We start from the raw sequence: 25,266 nt of genomic DNA, 5'->3' as shown, positions 1-25,266 counted from the left end.
TAACTATTAATGGCTAATAAAAAATAAAAGTTGATTGGCAGGAAATTAAAGAGGGAGAGGGAGAGGTAGATTTTTTAAGATTTTATTAGTAATAATAATAATTATTATTTAAATATATATAAGGAACGTAATTGAGGATCAAGCTTAATAGTATACAGAAAAGATTTGATGATTATTGTTGTATTGGAATGAAATTTTGAACTTTATAAATTTAGAGAAATTGAGGGGGTTTTTTGACAAAGATATAAGTAAAATGTCGAGGAGAAAAAAGTGAAGGGCAAATATGCATATATGAATATATAATTTTAATAGTACGTAATTCTTTAATTGTGTGATTTTACAATTTGTCAAAAATATATATATTAATCCAAAAAAAGAAAATCATATAATTTATATTAAATTTTACCTTTTATAATTGACGAACATATAAACTAAGAATAAAATAAAAGAATTTCTTAAATTAAATTAAGAATTCTCGGTTGATTTTATTCGATTTAAAATAATAAATAAAGGCAAGTAAAACGAGAATACAGGGAGGGACTAACTAAATTGAACTACGGAAGATGGGGCCACCTCTTCACCAATTGAAACACTGGTACAAATTTAGGTAGTTCTCAACGGATGCACACATATTATGAAACTTTTAACTCTATAAATACCGCGGAAAGCAGCACAACGAGGGTAACGTAGCAAGCTTAGGGTTACGCTTCGTGCGATTGCGGCGTGGTTCTCTTTTTCTCCATCTCGAGAGGTATCACTCTTGCCGCCGCTGATCTCTCTTAAGATCTCATGTTTGTCTGTCAGATGTTTTCTGGAACTTTTATTCGACTTGGATCGCTTTCGACGGGTTTATTCTCTGAGATAATCTTTGCTGCATATTGTGAAATCTGGCCCGAGAGCCATGGTCGTAGATGGCTGATTTGTTTTTGTTGATATGTTACGTTGTGATCTTGATATTATCATGGTTAGGTGAATCTCGTTTGGTTTGGCAGGAAATACTTATATTTGTAACATTTGTTGCTGTTACGAACGTTTAAATTCTTCTTTTGTTGTTGATTAAAATGTTCTCTTTTTTTGCTGATCTGCTATTTTCTTTCTTTCGGATCTTTGACCCTGAGATTGGAGTTTGACGGGATGATTCATCACTCAGTTTTATTTCCATCTGCTATTGTTCTGTTGATCTTTCTGACAAAGATCTGAAATTTGGAATGAGATTTTCTCCCCAGAAAATATTGTTTTCTTATACAGCTTAGAGGTTGCATTTTGGTTTTTTTTTTGTGTTGTTGATCTTGGACTACAATATTAATTGGTATCTAGTATGTGCCATCAATTGAAAATCTAAATGCTTATGTTTATGGTAGATGAAATTTAACCTTTTTAGCACCTATATATTGATACGTCAATGTTCTTCCCCCCTTTTGTTATTCTAGGATAATTTGGGTTGTGATTAGTATGGTGTTGAAGTGGAATGATGACGGGCTAACGCCATTATTTTTATATACGGATTTCCTTCAAGTGGTTATTCTTCGTTAGACTAACAAGTATACAATTATACTGAATGTGCTATTTCCTGTTTATATAATGTTTCAAGTAAATTTTGTTTGGATCATATTTGTAACCTAAAAAGATTCGCAAATATATTATGCAAGTTAATTGGTGTGAGTTGAATTTGAAGAAACATATAGGATATATATACAACAATATGACTGAATCTGTTGTTGGTTTATACAATTTGTATTTTGTATTAATTTAGATGTATGACCCTTTTGCTTCTGAATGTTTTTATCATCTCTTTTCATACTGTTGCTGTACTCTTAATCGATCTATTCTAGGTTCATATGTTTACATAGTTTCATGGTTCGTACATATTTCTTTTTGTGGTTCTTAACTTCCTGTTGGTGTTGTTTTTCATACTTTTATTTCTTAATTTGTATTTTCTACTGATTATTGGCCCTATAACAGGAATCCCTTTAAATTTGTTACATCTCAACTTAATATTTTTTGTTTGTGCAAAAATTCATGCTTTGTTGACAAATCGGACAGCTTCCTTATCTGTGGTATTGATTGACAATTACTGTGTCAATTGAGATAGTTTGAGTTGCTTCTTGATGCTGAAAACTATGGCCTTTGTTGAGAGTTTGAGATTGCACCTATATCTGTTGCATCAATTCTCAATCACCACGAATTCATAGTTTCAGTTATTGCTTGGTGTTCAACTATTATAATTTATCACCACGAATTCATAGTTTCAGTTATTGCTTTTCTTTTTGTAAGCTTCTAGGGAAGCTTGATACATTTGTGCATTCACAGGGTCATTAATTTTGAGGATTGTCTAATTTCTAAAACCAGTCGAGATGGTGAAGTTCACAGCTGAAGAACTCCGTCGCATCATGGACATGAAGCATAACATCCGCAACATGTCCGTCATTGCACATGTCGATCATGGTCAGTTAGTTATTCCCTAGCTCATACTTTCTCGACGCCGGACATTGCCTGAGCGACCACAATGTTTCTTATACTTGCAGGTAAATCAACCCTCACCGATTCTCTCGTTGCTGCTGCCGGAATCATCGCACAAGAAGTCGCCGGAGATGTTAGGATGACTGATACCCGCCAAGACGAGGCTGAACGTGGTATCACAATCAAATCCACTGGCATTTCCCTTTACTACGAGATGACAGAGGATTCTCTGAAGAACTACAAGGGTGAAAGGAGCGGAAATGAATATCTAATCAACCTCATTGATTCACCTGGGCACGTCGACTTCTCCTCTGAGGTCACAGCAGCTCTTAGAATCACTGATGGAGCATTAGTCGTCGTCGACTGCATCGAAGGCGTTTGTGTCCAGACTGAAACCGTGCTCCGACAAGCTCTGGGTGAAAGAATTCGACCTGTGCTGACTGTCAACAAGATGGATAGGTGTTTCTTGGAGCTTCAGGTTGAAGGGGAGGAAGCCTATCAAACCTTCCAACGAGTCATCGAGAATGCCAATGTCATCATGGCAACCTACGAAGATGCTCTTCTCGGCGACGTCCAAGTGTATCCAGAGAAGGGCACTGTGGCATTCTCTGCAGGTCTGCATGGTTGGGCTTTCACTCTGACCAATTTTGCCAAAATGTATGCTTCCAAATTTGGAGTCGACGAGTCCAAGATGATGGAGAGGCTGTGGGGTGAGAATTACTTCGATCCAGCTACCAAGAAGTGGACCAGCAAGAACACAGGATCTGCTACCTGTAAGCGTGGCTTCGTCCAGTTCTGCTACGAACCGATCAAGCAGATCATTTCGACTTGTATGAATGATCAGAAAGACAAGCTGTGGCCGATGTTGCAGAAACTCGGCGTGACGATGAAAGCTGAAGAGAAAGAGCTGATGGGCAAGGCTTTGATGAAGCGAGTCATGCAGAATTGGCTTCCGGCGAGCACGGCTCTCCTGGAGATGATGATCTTCCAGCTTCCGTCTCCTTCCAAGGCGCAGAAATACCGTGTGGAGAACTTGTACGAGGGTCCTCTCGATGATGTATACGCGAATGCCATCAGGAACTGTGACCCCGACGGCCCCCTCATGCTGTACGTTTCTAAGATGATTCCGGCTTCCGACAAGGGCAGGTTCTTCGCGTTTGGCCGGGTGTTCTCCGGCAAGGTGGCCACCGGCATGAAGGTCCGGATCATGGGGCCGAACTATGTGCCAGGGCAGAAGAAAGACTTGTACGTCAAGAGCGTCCAAAGAACCGTCATCTGGATGGGGAAGAAACAGGAATCAGTGGAGGATGTCCCTTGTGGAAACACAGTCGCCATGGTCGGTCTGGATCAGTTCATCACCAAGAATGCAACTCTGACGAACGAGAAGGAAGTCGATGCGCATCCCATCAGGGCCATGAAGTTCTCCGTCTCCCCCGTCGTGCGTGTCGCCGTGCAATGCAAGCTCGCGTCGGACCTGCCTAAGCTCGTGGAAGGATTGAAGCGCCTCGCCAAGTCAGACCCCATGGTGCTGTGCACGATAGAGGAGTCCGGCGAGCACATCATCGCCGGAGCCGGGGAGCTTCACCTCGAAATCTGCTTGAAGGACCTGCAAGATGATTTCATGGGAGGAGCTGAGATCGTCGTCTCCGACCCGGTCGTCTCCTTCCGAGAAACTGTACTCGAGAAATCCTGCAGGACCGTGATGAGCAAGTCCCCCAACAAGCACAACCGCCTGTACATGGAAGCGCGGCCCATGGAAGACGGCCTCGCCGAGGCCATCGACGACGGCCGCATCGGTCCGAGAGACGACCCCAAGGTGCGGTCCAAGATCCTCTCCGAGGAGTTCAACTGGGACAAGGATTTAGCCAAGAAGATTTGGTGCTTCGGCCCCGAGACCACCGGCCCCAACATGGTGGTCGACATGTGCAAGGGAGTTCAGTACCTGAACGAGATCAAGGACTCCGTCGTCGCCGGCTTCCAGTGGGCATCCAAAGAAGGAGCACTCGCCGAGGAAAACATGCGAGGAATCTGCTTCGAGGTCTGCGACGTCGTCCTCCACGCCGACGCCATTCACAGAGGCGGCGGGCAGGTCATCCCCACCGCGAGAAGGGTCATCTACGCCGCCCAGTTGACGGCCAAACCCAGGCTTCTGGAGCCTGTCTACCTGGTAGAAATCCAGGCCCCCGAGCAGGCACTCGGCGGCATTTACGGCGTCCTCAACCAGAAGCGAGGCCACGTCTTCGAAGAGCTCCAGAGGCCCGGCACTCCTCTGTACAACATCAAGGCCTACCTCCCCGTCATCGAGTCCTTCGGATTCTCCAGCACCCTGAGAGCCGCCACCTCCGGCCAAGCTTTCCCCCAGTGCGTCTTCGACCACTGGGACATGATGTCTTCCGACCCGCTCGAGTCAGGCTCCCAGGCAGGCCAACTGGTCGCCGACATCCGCAAGAGGAAGGGCCTGAAGGAGCAAATGACTCCCCTCTCTGAGTTCGAAGACAAGCTCTAGACCTCCATCACTGATCATCATCCTCTGAATTTTGCTTACGTTCTCGAGTTCTTCCTTTCATGCTCTGCAGGTTTCCCTTTTCTTAGGCGAGCATCTGATGCTCTGTTTATCTGAATTTTGACATTGGGTTGAGATTTATGAGTCGAGTCAGTCGCAATTCATTTGCTTTCCGCATGAAGGAAGAAGAAAACTTAAACCTGAAATTTCCTGTAAAAAAGATGCTAACTTTTTCTTTTGTCCCACTAACTTCATACGGGCGAATAACGCAATCCGCCATGGACAGATGGCTCACTTCCCCCCGTCAAACCATGGCGGACAGACAAGCAAAAGGCTGCGTGAATGGCGATGGATTCGGACGAACTTATCCGCTCACTGCCAGCCAAGTCGCGATGAAGAAATAAGAACAGAATCCAAGAAACAAGGAGACTCCCCCTTTAAATAGCAAGCGAGCACATAGAAATGTTCCCCTGAGTCTTCCTTGATCGATATGGGCGACCATGCAGTCGATGAAGAAGAGCAGCAGCTCTTCGATTCCGACTCCAACTCCGACGAAGAAGATGCAAAGATGAGCCAGAAGAATGGACCTCTGTATGAGCTATCGACTCTCATGGAGCAACTGCCCATCAAGTAAGTAAATAGAACGTTGTTGTTTCAGCGAAGTGAAAGATAAGCTGAAGTCGACTTTGTTTGTGTTGCAGGAGAGGGCTGTCGAAGTACTACCCAGGGAAGTCACAGTCGTACGCATCCCTCTCGGTGGTCAGGGCCTTGGAGGACCTGCCGAAGAAGGAGAGCTCTTACAAGAGAAAGGTGGCGAAGGCATGCGAGTGCTACGAGGGAGTGGAGAAGGTTCCGAGGGTTGCTTCTTGTGCTTCTTTGGTGACGCAGAGCAGCAGCAAGAAACCACCTCTTGTTCCAGCACAGAAATAGTTCATGCAGTTCTCATTGATTGTAATTTTTTTTTTAAAAAAAAAACACTTAAGTTCAGTTAATATGTATCGTTTTTAGATAGGGGGGAAAAATTGAGTTGTGTTTTTGTGTGTTTTGAAGTTTGGATTTAAGTCATTTGTATATGTTCTAATATGTACTTTTGTTGGCTTAACGGGGATCGAATTGTGTTTAGCTTACTGATTGTGTGGGGGTTTCACCTTTTGCGGAGGAAGTATTTAGCTTACTGACTTAGTAGCTTAGAATTGTAGATAGTATAATTGATAGTAAAAAGTGAAATGGTCATCTTAACGGTCCTTTTAGGAAGACCTCATACTTCTTGGAAAGTAATTAAATTTCGTGGACCTATTGATAGTAACACCCCTATAGGAACATCTATGTCAACCCGTAAACAATAGAATTGTAGTAGCGTCTATAGGAGGTGAAGTAATCAACGAATCGTGAAGTAATCAACGTATCTATTGATGTAACACCCCTACTATATGATTGCGTATGGTAGATGCTACCAAATTACTTTATTTTATTTGAAATAGATGATTGATCCGGTTTATGAAAATTTTTCATTAACTATTAGGATAAATTGGAAAGTGTAGATAGAGCCATTAATTTGAGTTATATTTGTCATATTGACTCTATCTTGTCAAATAATTTAAATAAGGTAGATTAAAATTTTATCAATACATTTTAAGATGGTCCATACTGACCAACCCACCTAAGTATGTAACTCGAATGGATTGGTCAGTGACAAGCTTTGATTGATTTGCATATTGAAAATTCTATTCTTTTTTAAAATTTAAAATTAAAATAAAAAATTCAATGGATCGATCCATAGGCTTGACTTGCCTAAATCGTAATTCAAACATAAAATTTCAATCTTTTCTATAATTTTTTTTTATTTTTTAATAGACTTGTGAGTCGACCCACTTAACCCACAATTCATTTTGAATTGGATTGGATTGGATATTTTCTAATCCGTTCGGCTCCATCACATGATGATTTTTGATGAGCAAGTCTGCCTAGCTATAGGTTAGTTTGTTTGATAATACTAAGCGCAAATGAATCCTAACGGACTCCAACATCACAGATGCAACTAAATTGCATTTAAGTGCTACTAAACAAATAGTTTGTATGCTTGTGATGATTTTAGTCTTCAAAATTAGTAAATTAAATTATAAATACTATTAAATTATATTATATATTCTAATAAATTGTATCATTGGATTATTTCCATTAAATCTAAAAAGTAATGTAGAAATCCACTTGAGAAATTGAGTTATATACATGCAAAAAATTCTTTTATTTATAATAAATAACTAATGAAAATAAGGAAATTATGAATAGATTTGAAAAATAAGATGATATTTATTATTATTATTATTTTATTTTTCTGGTAGCAACGAATAAAAGGGGGGACTTGCGTTATCTCGTTCGCGAGTTCTTCCTGCGGCGGCGATCTCGCGTCTGCCGGCGCCGGCGATAAGGCGGGTGGTAGGCGGACAACAGCACCAGGGACAGTGCCTGCAGAGGCGCATCCACCGGGAATGACTACCTCACTGAAGCGCTGCTGTCTCCTCTTCTCCTCTCCCATCTCCCCCTTCTCCGTCGCGAGATGGAACCCTCAAATCCCCGCCCGCGACTTCTCCTCCCTCTTCCTCAGATCAAAGGAAAAGAAATATGTCTCCTTTTCTCGACCCCTCTTCTCTCCTCCCCAATCCATTCCTTGCGACGGCGCCAATGGGAGGACGCCGGTGTCGGCCGAGGCGAAGCCTGCTACGGAGCTTTACCTCTACAATACTATGGAAAGGGAGAAGGCTCTATTTCGGCCGAGGATTCCCGGTAGAGTGGGTATGTACGTTTGTGGCGTTACTGCCTACGACCTCAGCCATATCGGCCACGCTCGGGTCTATGTTACCTTTGATGTTCTTTACCGGTAAAGTTTCAATTTTTATACTTTTCAAGATGATACAATCTTGGGTTTGGGAAATGTTTTATTGGATTCTTACACTCTGATCTACGCAAGACAGTTTTCAACTAGTTTCCGAATAAAAAGAGCTCTATTTGATTTAATTTATTTAAATTTGCAACTATCTTGTGAGGTTTTTGCACTTGAAGTTTCAGTGACGGCTTTCAAAGTACCAACTTCGGTCACGCAATCATTTATCTTTTGCTAGAAGGGATTATATGATTCCATATTTAAGCATCATGCAGTTGCTTTAGATGTTAGCTTTATCTTAATTCGATTCAGTGACCAATACATTCATGTTTCATTATGGCTTGAATTAATTTCTTGGTGATTTGAGTGCCTGTTATAAAATGTGATTTTTGACTATTAAGTTTAAGATCCTTTATCTGGTATAATAATGTGAGCTTCCAACAATCTGGTGACTAATGGAACCCTACAAATTCAAGTGGATCAGCTCAATTGTGGTACTTAAATCTTAAGTGATTTGATTACTTATTCTTATATAATTATGACACTGAGAAATCCATGTTAGATTGTAAATAATGGGAGTGAAATGTTGCAGAAATTAGCATTCACCGACCTCTTTGATTTTATCAGAGAATTCACAAAGTATTCTGCATTTTGTGCTTGAGTGTTGACTAGATATAAGCTCATTTCCTCTGTTAATTATCTCTTGGCTTATTCAGTAAGAGTAAAACAAAGCCTCTTTTAGTGAATCCAGTGAAAGTGAGTGTTCACAGCAAGTGTTTTATCCTTTTCAAAAGGATTCATCGTTCTTATTTTTTTTCTACAAGTTTCTTGCCTATGTAATTGACATAGAAAATCTGGGTAATCGGACCATAATTATGGATAATGATGCAGAGAAGCTGGCTGTGGAACTTAGTAAAGTTCGTAGTGTTTCATAGTTACATGGTGCACTTGTATGATCATTGCATGTCTAGGATACTGATATAGTACAGATATTAACAACAATTTACTGTTGGTCAAGCCTGACATAATCACAGGTATTCTTTCTCTAAAATGATCTACTTGCATCTTTTGATCTCACTTATCTTGTATTGGCACACATCATCTTCTTGGTTGTGTTGTAATGTTGATTGTTTTCCCTATCTTGCTTACAAGATGATGCATCTTGTGATAAGTTGTTTCGTCTCTTCTTATCTCATCTATAGATAGCAAATTAACTTATCATTCCTTACTGTCAATATGACAGATATTTGAAGCATCTGAATTATGATGTCTGTTATGTGCGAAACTTCACTGATGTTGATGACAAGGTAACAACTTGAATCTCATACTTGTTCTCATCAACTTAGCTATATATTTAACTTAGGTACTGTTTCTACTTGGAGACCACTAGAAATTACAATTATATATTCCTGATCAATTATCTTTGTCTTCTTCAATAACTGTTTGGAAGGCCTTGGTGTTTATAAGCAAGACATTTTCTCTTCTAGTTGCCACATCCATAATCCTGTGCAGATATTCACACATCTCATACTTTTCTTTTGAGACAATTGATTTGCATTACATCTATCATCTCACTTTGTTTTCTGCTGCATGACAATGTGGTGATTCTAGTTTCTTAGTGTTTATTTACATTTTCTAGTAGTACTTTGTAGTCTAAGATTTTTCTTGTAAATGTATGATAAGGAACCTAATATCTGAATTTGTAATATCCATAGATTATTGCTAGAGCAAATGAATTGGGTGAAGATCCTTTAAGGTTGAGCAGTCGTTATTGTGATGAATTTCACATTGACATGGCTTACCTTCAATGTTTGCCTCCGTCTATCGAACCACGTGTTTCTGATCACATAAATCAGATCATAGACATGATTAAGCAGGTATATTGTGATGTATATATTTTTTTACTAGTAGTTAATTAACCTTATTCAAACATTTTATTGATTGTTTCCAGCTTATATAAATTTCACCATCATTGCTCACTCAGTATGCTTATCATGCCTATGTTTTTCTATTTTTTTTCATACTACGTTCAGCATAAGCCATATTACTCCCAACTACTTTGGTGCTTTTATTTATTTTAGATTATGATCAGCATGTTATTTCAAACTGCTTGGGATTGACTACATGGATCTTCTCTCTCCATTAAAGTATATGCAAGACAATATTTATTATTAGTAATATCCAAATCTCTTAAATCAAACATGTTGTCTTAATTGTAGCTTTCTTTGGTCTCACTCTACCTCTCACCTTCAACTCTAATCAATTCAACTAACCTAATTATAGAATTGATTGCTTGTCTACAAACAGGTATTTCCATCTTATTCTATTTTCTCTCATTCATCATCCGTCTAAGCACTTAATTAATTACCTGATAATAATATTTTCGATTTTTTTATAACCTCACACATCCATCTTTGCTCTCCACTTTTAAGTCTCTATGTAAATTCTAAATGTTTTTCTTTTAACAGGTTTAATCATTAATGCACCTCACTTATCCATTATACTTCCAAGTTATAATTTATTGCCATTGTACTTATATTACCAGAACTGACGAGCAACGATCTCAATTAATCGAAGCCAGTTACACAAATCTTATTCTAGCATTTACTCTAATTGTATTAGATAGAGTTCTCTTTTATCTCCTCTTCCTTGCACACCTTCAATCATAATTGATTGATCTTGTCTGATTACGAACTTACTGGTATTCCATATCAGCTTATTTTACTATTCTATTATCGATTTGAGTTGCACCTAATTGCTATTGGACACATTTATCTTGTTTTGTAATTCACAAATTCATCTTAGCATATTTTATCTTTGTTGCATTGACTTTGTGTCTGCTTTCTTTCTTAACCACCCTGACCTGTAAAGTATGGTTAGCGATACAATATATGCATTTAGCTAAGGTGCAGTTGACAAATGCACAAGACTATAGAAACCCATCTCCATTTTGACCACTTAGTTTGTATCTGATCAACAGTAACTTCATATTGTTGATTGGATAATATAATCAAAATATCAAAAAAAAATTAATTGCAGAGGTTCCTATTCAATTTAATTATATCCACATTTTTATCATTATATTGATGTGCAAATCACAAATTCCTTCACCAAACATGGTTTTTAGGAATTGCCTATTTATCTAGGAACAATGCATGCACTCATTCCAATCAAAGGAGTAAATCTTCAAGTTACTTACGGTAGCAACATATAGAACAATACCGCTCAATTATTCTATGGTCATAATATTAATATATACTCAATGCTAAAGTAACTCTTCCTCTCTTGTTGTCATTCTCTCTTTTGATCTTCTCTTCGTCTTGTTTTGTCTTTCCTCTTCTTCCTCTGTTTGCATTCACCACCAAACTGAGAACATGAGGACTGCACCGCGCCGTGTGTGAGTTTGGTTGGCTGGTCATGTCACCATGCAATGGTACTACCATAGCCACTAACATCTAATGATCCTCCATCTCCTGTTTTTACCAGATATAGAAAATTTGTGGAATAATATAAGCATATTTTCTGTTGAACATGGCATTCCTTGGAATTCAAAAAATTAAGGTTAGCAACTATCTCTTACACTAAATCCCTCTATAACCTGCATCTCCTTGATTGCAAAAGAAGAATCTTTAGCATCTTCTTGAGCATTGCTCTGCCAAAGCATTGTGTTTTCCTCTCTTAGTTATGGTTGTCGAGAATGGGAGAGAAATTGTCTTCACTCTTGGTCTCTCTCCCTCCTCACTTGGCCTCTGGTGGCACACTGTACACAAACGCATGAAGGAAAAAAAGCTAAGACCTTTTCCTTCACACTACTATTGATTTAAATCATCTTGGCAGGGATAAACATGGAGCCTTCTAATTCAATAATAGAATTTAATCTCCATCAATAGTTGGGATAATGCAACGGTAAAGCTGCTACTGTGTGACCTAAAGGTCACAGGTTAGAATCTTGGAAACAACCTTTTGTAAAGCAAGGTAAGGCTGCGTACAATAGACTCTTCCTCGGGATCCCACATTAGCAGGAGCTTCGTGCACCAGGTTGCCCTTTAAATAGTTGGGATAAACATGGCCATACGGATTATGCGCTTAATTCATGTAAAAATAAAATCCAAAAATTATTTTGCGTAATAACTAAATTCTTTTACTGATCAGTTCCTATTACAAGTTTATTGATTTGCAAATATGTAGTATGAGCTTAATTGTTCATCAAAGGACATTGTCCCTACGAATTTCGCTTTGATATTTCTGGCCTATCTTTCCAACAGATTCTTGATAACGGTTATGCCTACAGACTTGATGGGGATGTGTATTTTTCTGTTGACAAATTTCCTGCTTATGGTCGACTATCTGGACGGAAATTAGAAGACAATCGATCAGGAGAAAGGGTTGCTGTGGATTCAAGAAAGATCAATCCTGCTGACTTTGCTCTATGGAAGGTACGATAAGTTTTTTGGGTTCTTCCTGTTGAAGAACTTTAACATCACCTCATAGGCTAACCATATTAAATGAATTGTTATGTGCTGCAGTCTTCCAAGGATGGCGAACCATATTGGGAGAGCCCGTGGGGACCAGGAAGGCCAGGATGGCACATAGAATGCAGCGCAATGAGTTCGACATATCTTGGTTATACGTTTGACATACATGGTGGAGGGATGGACCTTGTGTTTCCTCACCACGAGAACGAAATTGCTCAGAGCTGTGCTGCTTGTAGCAAGAGTAGCATAGCTTATTGGGTACACAACGGATTTGTCACTGTAAATGAGGAAAAAATGTCCAAGTCACTCAAAAATTTCTTCACCATTCGCGAGGTAGAGTTCAGTAAATCATTCATTGAGTTTCTCCTCGAGTCTATTAGTTCAACTAATTATTGGAATTCTCAGGTCTTAGAGCTTTACCACCCATTGGCTTTGAGGTTCTTCCTAATTGGTACTCATTACCGGTCTCCAATTAACTACTCGACGACACATCTTGATGTTGCTTCTGATCGACTGTATTATATCTATCAAGTAAGTTACCTCCATTTGCTCCTTCACTGAGATTGGTGTGGTTGACTGTTCCTGTGTATGGTTCAGAGTCTTTTAGATTGTGAAGAAGCTTTACGCCAGCAAACCCATCTTAGTGATTCTCTACCACCAGAAACTCTTCAATGCATCAATAAACTTCATCTCGATTTCGAGAGTTCAATGTCTGATGATCTGCACACTCCTGTCGCATTGGCTTCCATCTCTGAACCTCTAACAATAATCAATGAGCTTCTGCACACAAAGAAGGTACAGGTCTAAGTCCTCTCTGCGCACACAAAAAACATAGAACTCCTTATCAACAATTGTTCAATCACAGTCAATGAACAATCCTGTCACTGTCCCAACTCTCTAATTCTAATCGGTGTTCAAATATCGGGCAGGGTAGGAAGCAAGAACTGAGAATGGAGTCTCTTTCTGCTCTGCAAAAGGGAATCAGTAATATTTTGAGTGTTCTTGGATTAGTTCCTTCAAGTTTATCTGAGGCAAGTACTTTTGTATTTCGGATATGTCCAACTTAATATCTCGCTTACCGACACATTCTAGTAAATCAGATATTACAAGAGCTGAGGGAGAAGGCCCTGAAAAGAGCTGAAATCACAGAAGATGAACTGTTGCAAAAGATTGAAGAAAGGACATCAGCGAGGAAAAGTAAACAATACGAGAGATCCGATGAGATCAGGAAAGAGCTATCTACCATTGGAATAGCTCTCATGGATAGCCCCAATGGAACAAGTTGGAGGCCTACCATCCCACAAAGTGTTCATGAGCATGCAACTGTAACATGATTGCATTCTTTTCCCAGGTATTCACTAAAGTAGCTATTTTTTTTCTGCTCTCAGAACTGGCCAATTTTTCATAGAAATGTATTCTTTTTTAAGTTATAGTTTCATGTATCCAAACACCATAAAACATGAATAATTTGACTCCAGAAGCCCACCTTCCCTGGGTTCTCAGTAGGTTTTTCTGCTGTAATCTTGTCAGTAAAAAATTTGTCATACTTTGAATGTCATTATGGATTGACATTAGTTTACTCCATCCATGATTGAGCTATTGGACACAATGGTACTGTTCTTTTCAATACTTTGGATATCAAAACTCTTCCAATGGGTTTTAGCATATTTTAATAGTGTGTAACTAAACTCTTCTAATTTTTTTTTGGGTGGATAGAAACAATAACAACTTCATTTTCTCTACTGATGCAGCAATAATACTGTAGAATTGACTTTCTTTTAGTCTAGACAAAAATGTTATTCCGGAGTCAATGATGAATAGTAGTGTGCAATCAGACCTTTGCTAATACTAGCGTTGTAAATGACAGTTGAGACGGTTGCCTAGGCGGGAGGTGGATCTTAATGCATTGTATTTGTTAAAGATGATGGTTTAGGCGGTGGTGAAAGCCAATGTAGGTTAACCTTTGCAGTGTTTCCTTCCGTCTTAAACTATTGTTGTCCATCGTCGTTGCCATCGCTATGAAAAAATTTAACAGTTTCGGTGTTATGGCTTGGAACACATCGTCAGGCTCGGGCGATGCATCCAGGCTTGTGCATCGTTGCCATCGCTATGAAAAAATTTAACAGTTTCGGTGTTACGGCTTGGAACACATCGTCAGGCTCGGGCGATGCATCCAGGCTTGTGCGACGGGTGCCGTTGGGCTCAAGCGACACGTCCGAAATCAAAATGTCATTTTTTTTTATTTTGAACTTAGGATTTAATCAAATTTTTTTATTAATAATTTTAATCAATTCTTTAACGATAATTTAAATAGACTTAATTAAAATCTAATAAAATTATTTTATTATATATATAATTATTTCTATTTCTATTTTTAAAAATATATAGATTATTTTTTTTATTTTTAATTACTATTTTTAAGCCTAATAAAATTATATATATATATATATATATATATATATATACAGGATAGAGGTCTTAAAGTCCATCAGCCGGTTTTGGACAAAACTGGCTGATGGCTTATTTGATAATAAAAAATTAAAAATTTTATATCTACATGATTGAGGGAGTCCAAAGAACTCATTGGTGTTTCACTTCCCATCAATTTAGGCATGCAGAATAACCCTGCAGTTATTTTCTTTTTCATCTTCATGTTTACAAGATACGTGCATTTTCTTTCTCCAGATCCCTTGTTTGTTGTTTCAAAAAAATAGTTATAAAAACACTGAAGAACTAGATGAAAATAAATTCAAATTTTGACAAGAATTTCTAATATCCTAATTAAATTTTGATGGTAATTTTATATATATCGTTATTAACTCGCAGATCCATTGCTTGCAGAAAAGATTGAGAAAATAAAGGAGAGATTGTATTAAAGTAAAATATGAAAAAAGTAAATATTCGATCAATATGATTCATACACATAAGCAAATGAAATACATTTCTAATATACTCAATAATTAAGCTTCTCTTCTGTTGTCTTCTCAACATAAGGCCTGCCGGGAGATATTCAGACTCCACTAGTTCAGATCGACAATTATATCTCCATCTTGAGATTATTGTTAGGCAAGAGATTCCCTGCAAGAATTGTAGACGTAAGTTAGCAAACTTGAGTTAAGATTCCCTGCAAGAATTGCAGCGACGCGAGAGGAGCGAATAGGATTTAGGGTTTTGGGTAGAGAGGTCAGGTTTTTCTTCGTCGGTGTGCTTCGCCTCAGCAGATTTGTCAAGTTCCAGTTTTTCCCCTTCTCCATGGACCTTCTCCTTCCCCTCCGACGGCTCTGACTCGTCTCTAAATAACTTGTTCTTGAGGATGACCTCCTCGACGGCGGCTCTGAGCTCCACCAGCGCCTTCCTCTCGGATTCCTTGAGATCCGACAAGAAGTTGCTCTCCTCCATGAAGGACGAGACCTTCTCCACAACCGGACCACCCTTCTCGTTCTTCACCTCCGCTGCAGTCGCATCCTTCTCTGCTTCCTTTTCAACCACAGCGGAAGCTCAAATTGAGAATCGGCCGCGCGATTTTGGGAGAGGCGGGATTTTATTTCGGGATTTCGTTTCGACCACGGTGGAGGATGAACAGTGAAACTCCTCGCCACGTCGGCTATCGCGCACGGAGTCGCGTAAACTCATCGCGCAGGATATCAATCCTGTATATATATATATATATATATATATATATATATATATATATATATATATATATATATATATACATATACGAGAATGCTATCCTGCGTGATATACTCGTGCATGACATCCTGATCCATTGCTGCTGTCATCGCTCCCGCTGCCCCGTCCGGCTACCGTCAGCCGTCGACTCGGTTGTCATTGACGCGTCGCTTGTCGGCACTCCATCCGGCGGTGGATTTCGGTCGGATAGTGGCCGCACCACTATCGACCCTGTTTCCGGTCGAAATTTGTCGGATTCCGATTGGAATCCGACGTTGGACGGAGCGCCGGCAAGCTGCGCGTCAATCACGCCCGAGGGAGAGGTCGGCGGTGGCCGGACAAAGCGCTAGCGAGCTGCGCGTTAATCGCGCTCGAGGGAGAGGTCGGCGGTGGCCGGACGGCGCGGCGAGGGCGGTGGCAGCGGCAGCGATGGTGGGTCGCGGGTGTCGCACACGGATCGCGGATTTCTCGTCGCGTAGAATAACATCTTTCTCTCTCTCTCTCTCTCTCTCTCTCTCTCTCTCTCTCTATATATATATATATATATATATATATATATATTAATGGATATCCTACGCGCCTGCTTTTGTATGATCGTCCACGATAGAACATTCCGAACATTCAAAATTGTTTCGGAAGCTTGGAATAGTGTATAATGTCATTTTTATTTTTATTTTTACTTCCGATTAAATCATTTAAGATTTTTTTCTTTTAAGATTTAGGAATTGGATTATAATATTAAATATATAAAAAATTTCAAAATGAAAAAATTTAGTTGCTCACGAGGTGTGCTAGATAAGAAATGCAGAATAACAACCCAGTATACTCCGTGAACAATAAAAAAAAATTATTTTATTTTTTTTATATTTAATATTATAGCACAATCCTTAAATCCTAAAAAGAAAATTTTAAATAATTTAATCATAAGTTAAAATAAATAAATAAATATTTAAAAATGATATTGTATATTATTTGAGACGTTCGAAATTGTTTTGGACGCTCAGAATTGTTCCGGACACTCGAAATAGTTTCGAGCATCCAGAATATTTTATCACAGACGGTCACGCTGCAGATTAGAAAATAAATTACATAGAAAAGGAAATAACTTTAAAGAAGATAAATTCTAAATCGTTGTATCAATAATAAATAAAAATAAATTAAAAATTTTTCAAGATTGATAATAATCAAAGATTTAATTTTATCATATGTTAATTAATATTTTTTATATTAGTAATAAATAGAGAATAATTATAATGAGTAATATATATATATATATAGTATTTAAAATATTTATTTTGAGTCAAGTCTATCAAAAAAAAAATATAGAGCCTTGTATTTTAAACATTTCAAAATTAATATAACTTTCAATTTAAGAGTTATACGTGTTAATTTTCTTCTCCGATTGATCAATTTCGTTATTTGAAAGCAAGCAGCAAGAACAACAGATCTACTTTATTTTTTAAAATTAATATTTAATTTTTTTTAAAAATTCACAGATGTCCATCTAAACCCGGATAAACAAATCAGTGTGAATATTTATTTTTTTAAAATATTAAATTTATTTTTTAAACTTAGGACCTCAAACGTAATGGAGACGGAGACGGCCCTGATCCCACTGAGCCGAAAATTTCTAAGCCGGTTCATGTCAAACCGGTCCAACTTCACCCATATTTTAAATTGTGCGCATGAAAAACGTCAATACTTATTTTTGCGGAAGTCATATTTTAATTCACGGAATCTTTGCTATAAAACGTAAGGATTAGAAGACCACGCTGCTCCACTCTGTTTCCTCTCTCGATTGCTCTGCTACCTCTCATGGCCCCGCCGCAGCTGTCGCCGGAGGAGGAGGAGCAGGAGTACTCCCGGGCGTTCCAGCTCTCCTACGCCACCGTCCTTCCAATGGTTCTCAAGACGGCCATCGAGCTCGGCCTCCTCGAGATGCTGGTCGAAGCCGGACCGACGGCCGCGCTGAGCTCCGAGGAGCTCGCCGCCCGCTTGCCGACCACCAACCCGTCTGCCGCGGACATGGTCGAGCGCATCCTTCGCTTGCTCGCCGCGAATGCCGTCGTAGGCTGCACCGCAGACGGTGGCCGCCGGAAGTACTCCGCTGCTCCCGTTTGCAAGTACTTGGTGCAGAACGACGACGGCGGCACGGTGGCTGATCTAGTTCTGCTTCATCAGGATCAAGTCTTGCTCGACATGTGGTACGATATATCATTTGCAGAAAAATTCCATTTTACACCCTCATTTTATGACTCTCTTTTCACCCCTTGTAGTTTAGAATAAATACTACATGATACCCTGCATAATTCACAGATTTAAAGTTAAGGATATTAAAGTAAAATTTCAAATTTCCGAGGGGATTTCAGGCGCTATTTCACGGACTCCATCTTGAACGGCGGCGACCCGGTGATGGCGGCGTACGGCATGACGATGTTCGAGTACCAAGGCGGCGACCCGCGGTTCAACAAGGTGTTCAACGGCGCGATGAAGGGCGCCTCCACGCTCGTCATGAACAATTTACTGCGCCGCTACAACGGCTTCGCCGACGTGCAGGTGCTTGTCGACGTCGGAGGAAACACCGGCAACAACCTCCGCCTCATTACCTCCTTCTACTCCCACGTCCTCGGCATCAACTTCGACCTTCCTCACGTCGTCGCCGACGCGCCAGCCCTCACCCGAGTTGAGCACCGCGGCGGAGACATGTTCGAGGCCGTTCCCGCCGGCGACGCCATCATGTTAAAGGTCAATCAATTCAACAGTGATAGCGTATAACGATTTCAGATCGATCCGCTAATAGTTGAACACCTGCAGTGGATTCTTCATGATTGGAGCGACGAGCACTGCGTGAAGATACTAAAGAATTGCTGGAAGGCGCTGCCGGCGGAGAAAGGCAAAGTGGTGGTGGTGGAGTACGTTCTTCCGTCGGTGCCGGAGGCGACGCCGGAAGCCAAATCCATTTTCCAGTTGGACCTGCACATGGCTGCCTGCACCATGGGCGGAAAAGAGAGAACAGAGGAGGAGTTCATGGCGCTGGCGAAGGAAGTAGGATTCCATGGATTCAACGCTCTTCCTGTGTTCGCAGGCACTTGGGTCTTGGAGTTCATCAAGTAGATTAGTTGTGCTTGCTGTTTGCTTTCAAATAAAAATTCTCATGATGATCACGAGTGTTTAAGAAATGGATTTAGGGGAATTTAATTAACGCTAAATTAAAATCATGCATTTTATTTAGCAGTTTGTTTTGAATGTTTAATTGAACAGTGTGATTGCTTTCTAATCTGTTTTTGTGGCATGGTGTTCATTCAAGCATATTATTATTATTATTATTATTATTATTATTATTATTATTATTATTATTATTATTGACTTTGAAAACTCATTTTCTTGTTGGAAGTTATTATTATTTATTTTTAATCCATATATTTAAGTCTAATAAAATTATTATATATATAGAATTGATACCTTAATTGTACACCTTCTTTTGTACGACTGTCCGCCATAGAACATTTCAAAGGAGTTTGAAATTGTGTACAATGTCATTTTTTATTTTTTATTTACAATTAAATCATTTAAGTTTTTTTTATAGTATTAAACATATAAAAAATTTTAAAATGAAAAAATTTAGTTGTTCACAGGATGTGTCAGATAAGAAGTGCGAAATAATAATATAGTCCGTAAGCAATAATTTTTTTTTAATATTTAGTACTATAATATAATCTTTAAATTTTAAAAAAAAATTAAATGACTTAATTATATATTAAAATAAATAAATAGAATTTTAAAAATAATACTTTATATTATTTTGGTCGTCCGAAATCATTCTAAACGTTCGAAATATTCTATCACACAGATGGTGGGACAAAAGAAGATGCGAAGGATATATGTCCACGTGGCAGCATTGACCATTGATTGCCATGTGGGCTCGCACCCCTCTTTTCTTTTATTTTCTTTTGCACGCAAGCGAGGAGCGCGTAGGACATAAAATATATATATATATATATATATATATATATAGAGAGAGAGAGAGAGAGATACTATATTGCGTGAGGAGGAATCCGCGATCCATGCATGACATTCATGACTCACCGTGGCTGCCGCTGCCCTTGCCGCACCGTCTGACTACGTACCGTCGGCTGCCGCCTCGGACGCGATCAATGTGCCGCTCGCCGGCGCTCCGCCCGACGTCGGATTCCGACCGGATAGTGGTCAGAATCTAACGTAATTTGGTCGGAAATAGGCGCGCCACTGCCGACCGTGATCAGCCCTGTTTCAGACCAAATTTGTCGGATTTTGGCCACTATCCGATCGAAATCCGCTAACAGACGGAGCGCCGATGAGCGGTGTGTTGATCGCGGCCGGCAGTAGCAACGAGGGGTCACGATGTCACGCAGGATAGCATTCTCATATATATATATATATATATAGAAGAGAGAGAGAGAGAGAAATGCTATGATGCGCGACGAGGAATGCGCGATCTGTGCGTGACACTCGCGACCCCATCGCTGCGCCGTCCGGTCACCGTCGGCATCTCCTTCAGGCGCAATTGACGCGCAGCTCGCTGGCGCTCCGTCCGGTGTCGGATAATGGTCGGAATCCGTCGGAATCCGACGTAATTTGACCGGAAACAGTCGCCCCCACTGCGCGGCCACTGTCGACAGCGATCGGGTCATATTCCGGTCGAATCGCAGTCGGAGACCGGTCAAGGAAGGGCCGGCGTCGCACGTTGGTCCTTCCTCGATCGATCTCCGACTGCGATTCGGCCGGAATCCGGCCCGATCGTGCCACTGTCGTGGCGCGGCCACTATCGACGGTGATCGAGTCGAATTCTTGTCGAATCGTGGTTGAAGACCGACCGAGGACCGGTCCTTTCTTGATCGATCTCCGACCGCGATTTGGCTGGAATCCGACCCGATTGTCGTCGACAGTGGTGGTGCAGTAGGGGCGGTTGTTTCTGACCAAATTATATCAGATTCCGACCACTATCTAATCGGAATCCGATGCCGGATGGAGCGCCGACGAGTGGCGCGTTGATCGCACCTAAGACGGTGGTCAGTGATAGTCAGACGGTGCGACGAGGACGACGATAGATTGCGAGTGTCGCGCAACATAACAATTTCGTGTATAGTAAAAAAAATCATTTCAATGGCCGAGGCCATATGCGGTATATAGTAAAAGAATCATTTCAATGGCCGAGGCCATATGCGGTTATTAACTGCCCCATCATTATCTACCGTTGTTTATAACATTGGCTGACAATGGGTTTCTTTTTAACTCTGGTAACTGATGCTGGTTTTGTCCCTGCACGCAGGAAACATCTCTGTCTAAATTTTGGCCAAGGCATTTTACTTTAATTAACTATTGCGGAATAGATATTATTATAATGAATAAGATCGAATCTAAACTAAGGCCATAACTTCATCAATTTTGGCGGTAGATTGCTGATGCAGATTAGAAAATAAATTACATAGAAAAGAAATAACTTTAAAGAAGATAAATTCTAAATTGATATATCCACCATAAATGAAAATAAATTAAAAAATATATAAGATTGATAATAAATCAAAGATTTAATTTTATCATATGTTAATTAATATTTTTTATTTTAGTAATAAATAGAAAATAATTATAATGACTAATATATATATATATATATGATTTAAAATATTTATTTTAAGTCGAGTCTATACAAAAATAAAGAGCCTTGTATTTTAAACATTTCAAAATTAATATAACTTTCAATTTAACTTCAATAAGAGTTATTCGTGGTTATTTTTTTCTCCGATTGATCAATTTCGTTATTTGAAAGCAAGCAGCAAGAAGATCTACTTTATTTTTTAAAATTAATATTTAATTTTTTAAAAAAAATTCACAGATGTCCATCTAAACCCGGATAATAAAATAAGTGAGAATATTTATTTTTTAAAAATATTAAACTTATTTTTTTTACTTAGGACCTAAAACGTAATGGAGACGGAGACGGCCCTAATCCCACTGAGCCGAAAATTTCTAAGCCGGTTCATGTCAAACCGGTCCAACTTCACCCTCGGAACAAACAAATATGTATTTGTTTTTTTTTCATACGTCATATTTTAAATTGTGCGCATGAAAAACGTCAATACTTATTTTTGCGGAAATTAAAATTAATTCACGGAATCTTTGCTATAAAAGGAAAGGATTAGAAGACCACGCTGCTCCACTCTGTTTCCTCTTTGATTGCTCTGCTTCATCCCATGGCCCCGCCGCAGCTGTCGCCGGAGGAGGAGGAGCAGGAGTGCTCCCGGGCGTTCCAGCTCTCCTGCGCCGCCGTCCTTCCAATGGTTCTGAAGACGGCCATCGAGCTCGGCCTCCTCGAGATGCTGGTCGAAGCAGGACCGACGGCCTCGCTGAGCTCCGAGGAGCTCGCCGCCCGCTTGCCGACCACCAACCCGTCGGCCGCGGACATGGTCGAGCGCATCCTTCGCTTGCTCGCCGCGCATGCCGTCGTCGACTGCGCCGCAGGCGGCGGCCGCCGGAGGTACTCCGCTGCTCCCGTTTGCAAGTACTTGGTGCGGAACGACGACGGCGGCACGGTGGCTGATCTGGTTCTGCTTCATCAGGATCAAGTCTTGCTCGACATGTGGTACGATATATAATTTGCAGAAAAATTCCATTTTACACCCTCATTTTATGGCTCTCTTTTCACCCCTTGTAATTTATAATAAATACTACATGATACCCTGCATAATTTACAGAGTAAAAAACAAATTTTAAAGTTAAGGATAATAAAGTAAAATTTCAAATTTACGAGGGGATTTCAGGCGCTATTTCACGGACTCCATCTTGAGCGGCGGCCGCCCGGTGATGGCGGCGTACGGCATGACGACATTCGAGTACCAAGGCGGCGACCCGCGGTTCAACAAGGTGTTCAACGGCGCGATGAAGGGCGCCTCCACGCTCGTCATGAACAATTTACTGCGCCGCTACAACGGCTTCGCCGACGTGCAGGTGCTTGTCGACGTCGGAGGAAACACCGGCAACAACCTCCGCCTCATTACCTCCTTCTACTCCCACGTCCTCGGCATCAACTTCGACCTTCCTCACGTCGTCGCCGACGCGCCAGCCCTCACCCGAGTTGAGCACCGCGGCGGAGACATGTTCGAGGTCGTTCCCGCCGGCGACGCCATCATGTTAAAGGTCAATCAATTCAACAGTGATAGTGTATAACGATTGCAGATCGATCCGCTAATAGTTGAACACCTGCAGTGGATTCTTCATGATTGGAGCGACGAGCACTGCGTGAAGATACTAAAGAATTGCTGGAAGGCGCTGCCGGCGGAGAAAGGCAAAGTGGTGGTGGTGGAGTACGTTCTTCCATCGGTGCCGGAGGCGACGCCGGAAGCCAAATCCATTTTCCTGTTCGACCTGCACATGGCTGCCTGCTCCATGGGCGGAAAAGAGAGAACAGAGGAGGAGTTCAGGGCGCTAGCGAAGGAAGCAGGATTCCATGGATTCAACGCTCTTCCTGTGTTCGCAGGCACTTGGGTCTTGGAGTTCATCAAGTAGATTAGTTGTGCTTGCTGTTTGCTTTCAGATAAAAATTCCCATGGATGATCACGAGTGTTTAAGAAATGGATTTGGGGGAATTTAATTAATGCTAAAATCAAGCATTTTATTTAGCAGTTTGTTTTGAATGTTTAATTGAACAGTGTGATTGCTTTCTAATCTGTTTTTGTGGCATGGTGTTCATTCAAACATAATAATAAGTAAAGGAATACCCATTACTTTCATCGATCTCAAACTGTCTTGAGCAGATTTAAGTATAGGAAGGGCACAAGCAGATAATCTCAAATTGTCAAGCAGAAAATGATGAGTTACTTGGGATGTCTACGTTCTCTTATATGACTAAGTTGACTTGGTTGAGCTACCGAGTTAGTCGAGTGTTGAGTCAGTATCACGACCTCTTTTTTTTCTTAAACAATGTTAAATGTCCGATTAATGATACCAATCCGACATTCGACATGCACTGATAGTACTCGCACACGAGTCACTTAGGTTAATGCAATCCAGATATTAGATTTGCACCCCTACATAGGTAGGCATGAAAGAGAGTCTCTCCCTTATGAAATATTATAAATCAATCGTATTACCTTGAAACTCCAACGTGAGATTAAAATCACATTCCCAGTGATGTCTCTGTTGGAAATGTGAATGGAAACAAGGAAATGGAAGGAGGGAGAAGATCCTCATATGGAAGAGTTTAGTCCCACATTGGTAGTTGAGGGGCAATCTAGTTGGTTTATAATGTATCACAAGCATTGACGTTGTGAACAAATACATGGGGAGAGAGTGCATGAGAGTGCAAATCTAGGGCTCGGATTGGAGATTAATGATGGATTAATCCTAATTAATGGGAGATATGGGGTAAGGTTTTTCTTTTCTCAATTGCTGCTTCCCTTTCCTCTGCTTCCTTTCTCCGGTGGTGATAGTCTTTGGGTGTAATCCTGGGAAACAGTCGTCCATCACATTCTAAAACACTTAAGAGGGGACGAATCTGTTTTAAGGAAACTGCGTCCATCACTTTCTAAAGCACTTAAGAGGGGACGAATTTGTTTTAAGGAAACTGCGTCCATTACCTTCTAAAGCACTTAAGAGGGGACAAATTTGTTTTAAGGAAACTGCGTTGAACGCAGGCCTCGACATCATCCAGTCGACACTCGGCGTCCCGACACTCGATCACTTGTTCGACCATTGATACTGAAAATGGCACTCATGGTGGTTTACTGTCACTTGATACTAGCACGCTGGCACCTGATAATGCTCGATTGCTCAGATCACCTTTGAAGGCCACACCACAGTCTAAGAGGAAGAGAGTCACCTTTGGAAAGCAAAATTCAGATGGTCAGGGGCCATTAGTAGGAATTCTGAACACTGATACTCAACCTCAGCAACAGTGGAATAACCCCAAAAACCAGTAAACCCCATGGTGGACCAACATCTGGCAACCCTCACAGCACTGTTTCCATGCCCCATCAGTGTTCACTAACTCACAAAGGACTCGGACAGCCAAGCACTAGCATCTCACGGCCTCAAAAAGCCCAGCCTGAGGACATAGGCAAGCAAGGAAATCAGAGTAAACTGAAATTAGTCCCTAGGGTCTTAGGAAGAATTACTTCAGGCCTATTGGCCAAAGGAAATAAGGCAACAGAAGTCACTGATGGTATGGGCACTCGGAATGCTAAGGAAGCTACCACACTGTCACCAAGAACACAGAAACCAGCAGCTGACATGAATACTGA

The 25,266-nt window shown here is 40.5% G+C and overlaps 5 protein-coding genes across 6 annotated transcripts; all 5 read left to right on the top strand.

The window, feature by feature from the left end:
* Window positions 1–680: 680 nt before the first annotated feature.
* LOC141831653 (elongation factor 2-like) lies at window positions 681–5,169 on the top strand. The gene is made up of 3 exons (XM_074719062.1): window positions 681–751; window positions 2,311–2,445; window positions 2,526–5,169. Exons 2-3 carry the CDS (start codon window positions 2,355–2,357, stop codon window positions 4,964–4,966), a joined length of 2,532 nt encoding a protein of 843 aa, XP_074575163.1. The 5' UTR covers window positions 681–751; window positions 2,311–2,354; the 3' UTR covers window positions 4,967–5,169.
* Window positions 5,170–5,257: 88 nt separating this feature from the next.
* On the top strand, window positions 5,258–6,064 carry LOC141831656 (uncharacterized). Its single transcript, XM_074719065.1, has 2 exons — window positions 5,258–5,593; window positions 5,665–6,064. Exons 1-2 carry the CDS (start codon window positions 5,454–5,456, stop codon window positions 5,891–5,893), a joined length of 369 nt encoding a protein of 122 aa, XP_074575166.1. The 5' UTR covers window positions 5,258–5,453; the 3' UTR covers window positions 5,894–6,064.
* A 1,336-nt stretch (window positions 6,065–7,400) lies between these two features.
* Window positions 7,401–13,901, top strand: LOC141831654 (cysteine--tRNA ligase, chloroplastic/mitochondrial). Of its 2 annotated transcripts, XM_074719064.1 has the most exons (9): window positions 7,401–7,841; window positions 9,088–9,151; window positions 9,560–9,721; window positions 12,110–12,280; window positions 12,371–12,652; window positions 12,725–12,850; window positions 12,917–13,114; window positions 13,249–13,350; window positions 13,420–13,901. In XM_074719064.1, the coding sequence occupies exons 1-9, from the start codon at window positions 7,453–7,455 to the stop codon at window positions 13,651–13,653; spliced, it is 1,728 nt and encodes a 575-aa protein (XP_074575165.1). In that variant the 5' UTR covers window positions 7,401–7,452; the 3' UTR covers window positions 13,654–13,901. The 2 variants fall into 2 exon arrangements, with proteins under 2 accessions (XP_074575165.1, XP_074575164.1); XM_074719063.1 differs by having other exon boundaries at window positions 12,371–12,850.
* A 3,905-nt stretch (window positions 13,902–17,806) lies between these two features.
* Window positions 17,807–19,105, top strand: LOC141832164 (caffeic acid 3-O-methyltransferase-like). Its single transcript, XM_074719652.1, has 3 exons — window positions 17,807–18,195; window positions 18,361–18,736; window positions 18,806–19,105. Exons 1-3 carry the CDS (start codon window positions 17,807–17,809, stop codon window positions 19,103–19,105), a joined length of 1,065 nt encoding a protein of 354 aa, XP_074575753.1.
* A 3,116-nt stretch (window positions 19,106–22,221) lies between these two features.
* LOC141832153 (esculetin O-methyltransferase-like) lies at window positions 22,222–23,533 on the top strand. Its single transcript, XM_074719641.1, has 3 exons — window positions 22,222–22,610; window positions 22,789–23,164; window positions 23,234–23,533. The coding sequence occupies exons 1-3, from the start codon at window positions 22,222–22,224 to the stop codon at window positions 23,531–23,533; spliced, it is 1,065 nt and encodes a 354-aa protein (XP_074575742.1).
* Window positions 23,534–25,266: the final 1,733 nt, after the last annotated feature.

The sequence above is a fragment of the Curcuma longa genome, chromosome 7 (genome assembly GCF_044706935.1).
Source record: "Curcuma longa cultivar G26 ecotype Majalengka, Jawa Barat chromosome 7, ITB_CL_G26_1.1, whole genome shotgun sequence".
In the NCBI taxonomy this organism is placed as follows: domain Eukaryota; kingdom Viridiplantae; phylum Streptophyta; class Magnoliopsida; order Zingiberales; family Zingiberaceae; genus Curcuma; species Curcuma longa.
This window is presented reverse-complemented; position numbering and strand designations above follow the sequence as displayed.

What these genes read in the sequence shown, in the direction of transcription:
- LOC141831656 (XM_074719065.1), top strand. Translation starts at nt 5,454, where the DNA reads ATGGGCGACCATGCAGTCGATGAAGAAGAGCAGCAGCTCTTCGATTCC. An exon ending in ATGGAGCAACTGCCCATCAA is followed by an intron (nt 5,594 to 5,664) that starts GTAAGTAAATAG and finishes TTTGTGTTGCAG; the next exon opens with GAGAGGGCTGTCGAAGTACT.
- LOC141832153 (XM_074719641.1), top strand. Translation starts at nt 22,222, where the DNA reads ATGGCCCCGCCGCAGCTGTCGCCGGAGGAGGAGGAGCAGGAGTGCTCC. An exon ending in CAAGTCTTGCTCGACATGTG is followed by an intron (nt 22,611 to 22,788) that starts GTACGATATATA and finishes AGGGGATTTCAG; the next exon opens with GCGCTATTTCACGGACTCCA. An exon ending in GCGACGCCATCATGTTAAAG is followed by an intron (nt 23,165 to 23,233) that starts GTCAATCAATTC and finishes GAACACCTGCAG; the next exon opens with TGGATTCTTCATGATTGGAG.
- LOC141831654 (XM_074719063.1), top strand. Translation starts at nt 7,453, where the DNA reads ATGACTACCTCACTGAAGCGCTGCTGTCTCCTCTTCTCCTCTCCCATC. An exon ending in TCACTGATGTTGATGACAAG is followed by an intron (nt 9,152 to 9,559) that starts GTAACAACTTGA and finishes TAATATCCATAG; the next exon opens with ATTATTGCTAGAGCAAATGA. An exon ending in TTCCTTCAAGTTTATCTGAG is followed by an intron (nt 13,351 to 13,419) that starts GCAAGTACTTTT and finishes CTAGTAAATCAG; the next exon opens with ATATTACAAGAGCTGAGGGA.
- LOC141832164 (XM_074719652.1), top strand. Translation starts at nt 17,807, where the DNA reads ATGGCCCCGCCGCAGCTGTCGCCGGAGGAGGAGGAGCAGGAGTACTCC. An exon ending in CAAGTCTTGCTCGACATGTG is followed by an intron (nt 18,196 to 18,360) that starts GTACGATATATC and finishes AGGGGATTTCAG; the next exon opens with GCGCTATTTCACGGACTCCA. An exon ending in GCGACGCCATCATGTTAAAG is followed by an intron (nt 18,737 to 18,805) that starts GTCAATCAATTC and finishes GAACACCTGCAG; the next exon opens with TGGATTCTTCATGATTGGAG.
- LOC141831653 (XM_074719062.1), top strand. Translation starts at nt 2,355, where the DNA reads ATGGTGAAGTTCACAGCTGAAGAACTCCGTCGCATCATGGACATGAAG. An exon ending in CATTGCACATGTCGATCATG is followed by an intron (nt 2,446 to 2,525) that starts GTCAGTTAGTTA and finishes TTATACTTGCAG; the next exon opens with GTAAATCAACCCTCACCGAT.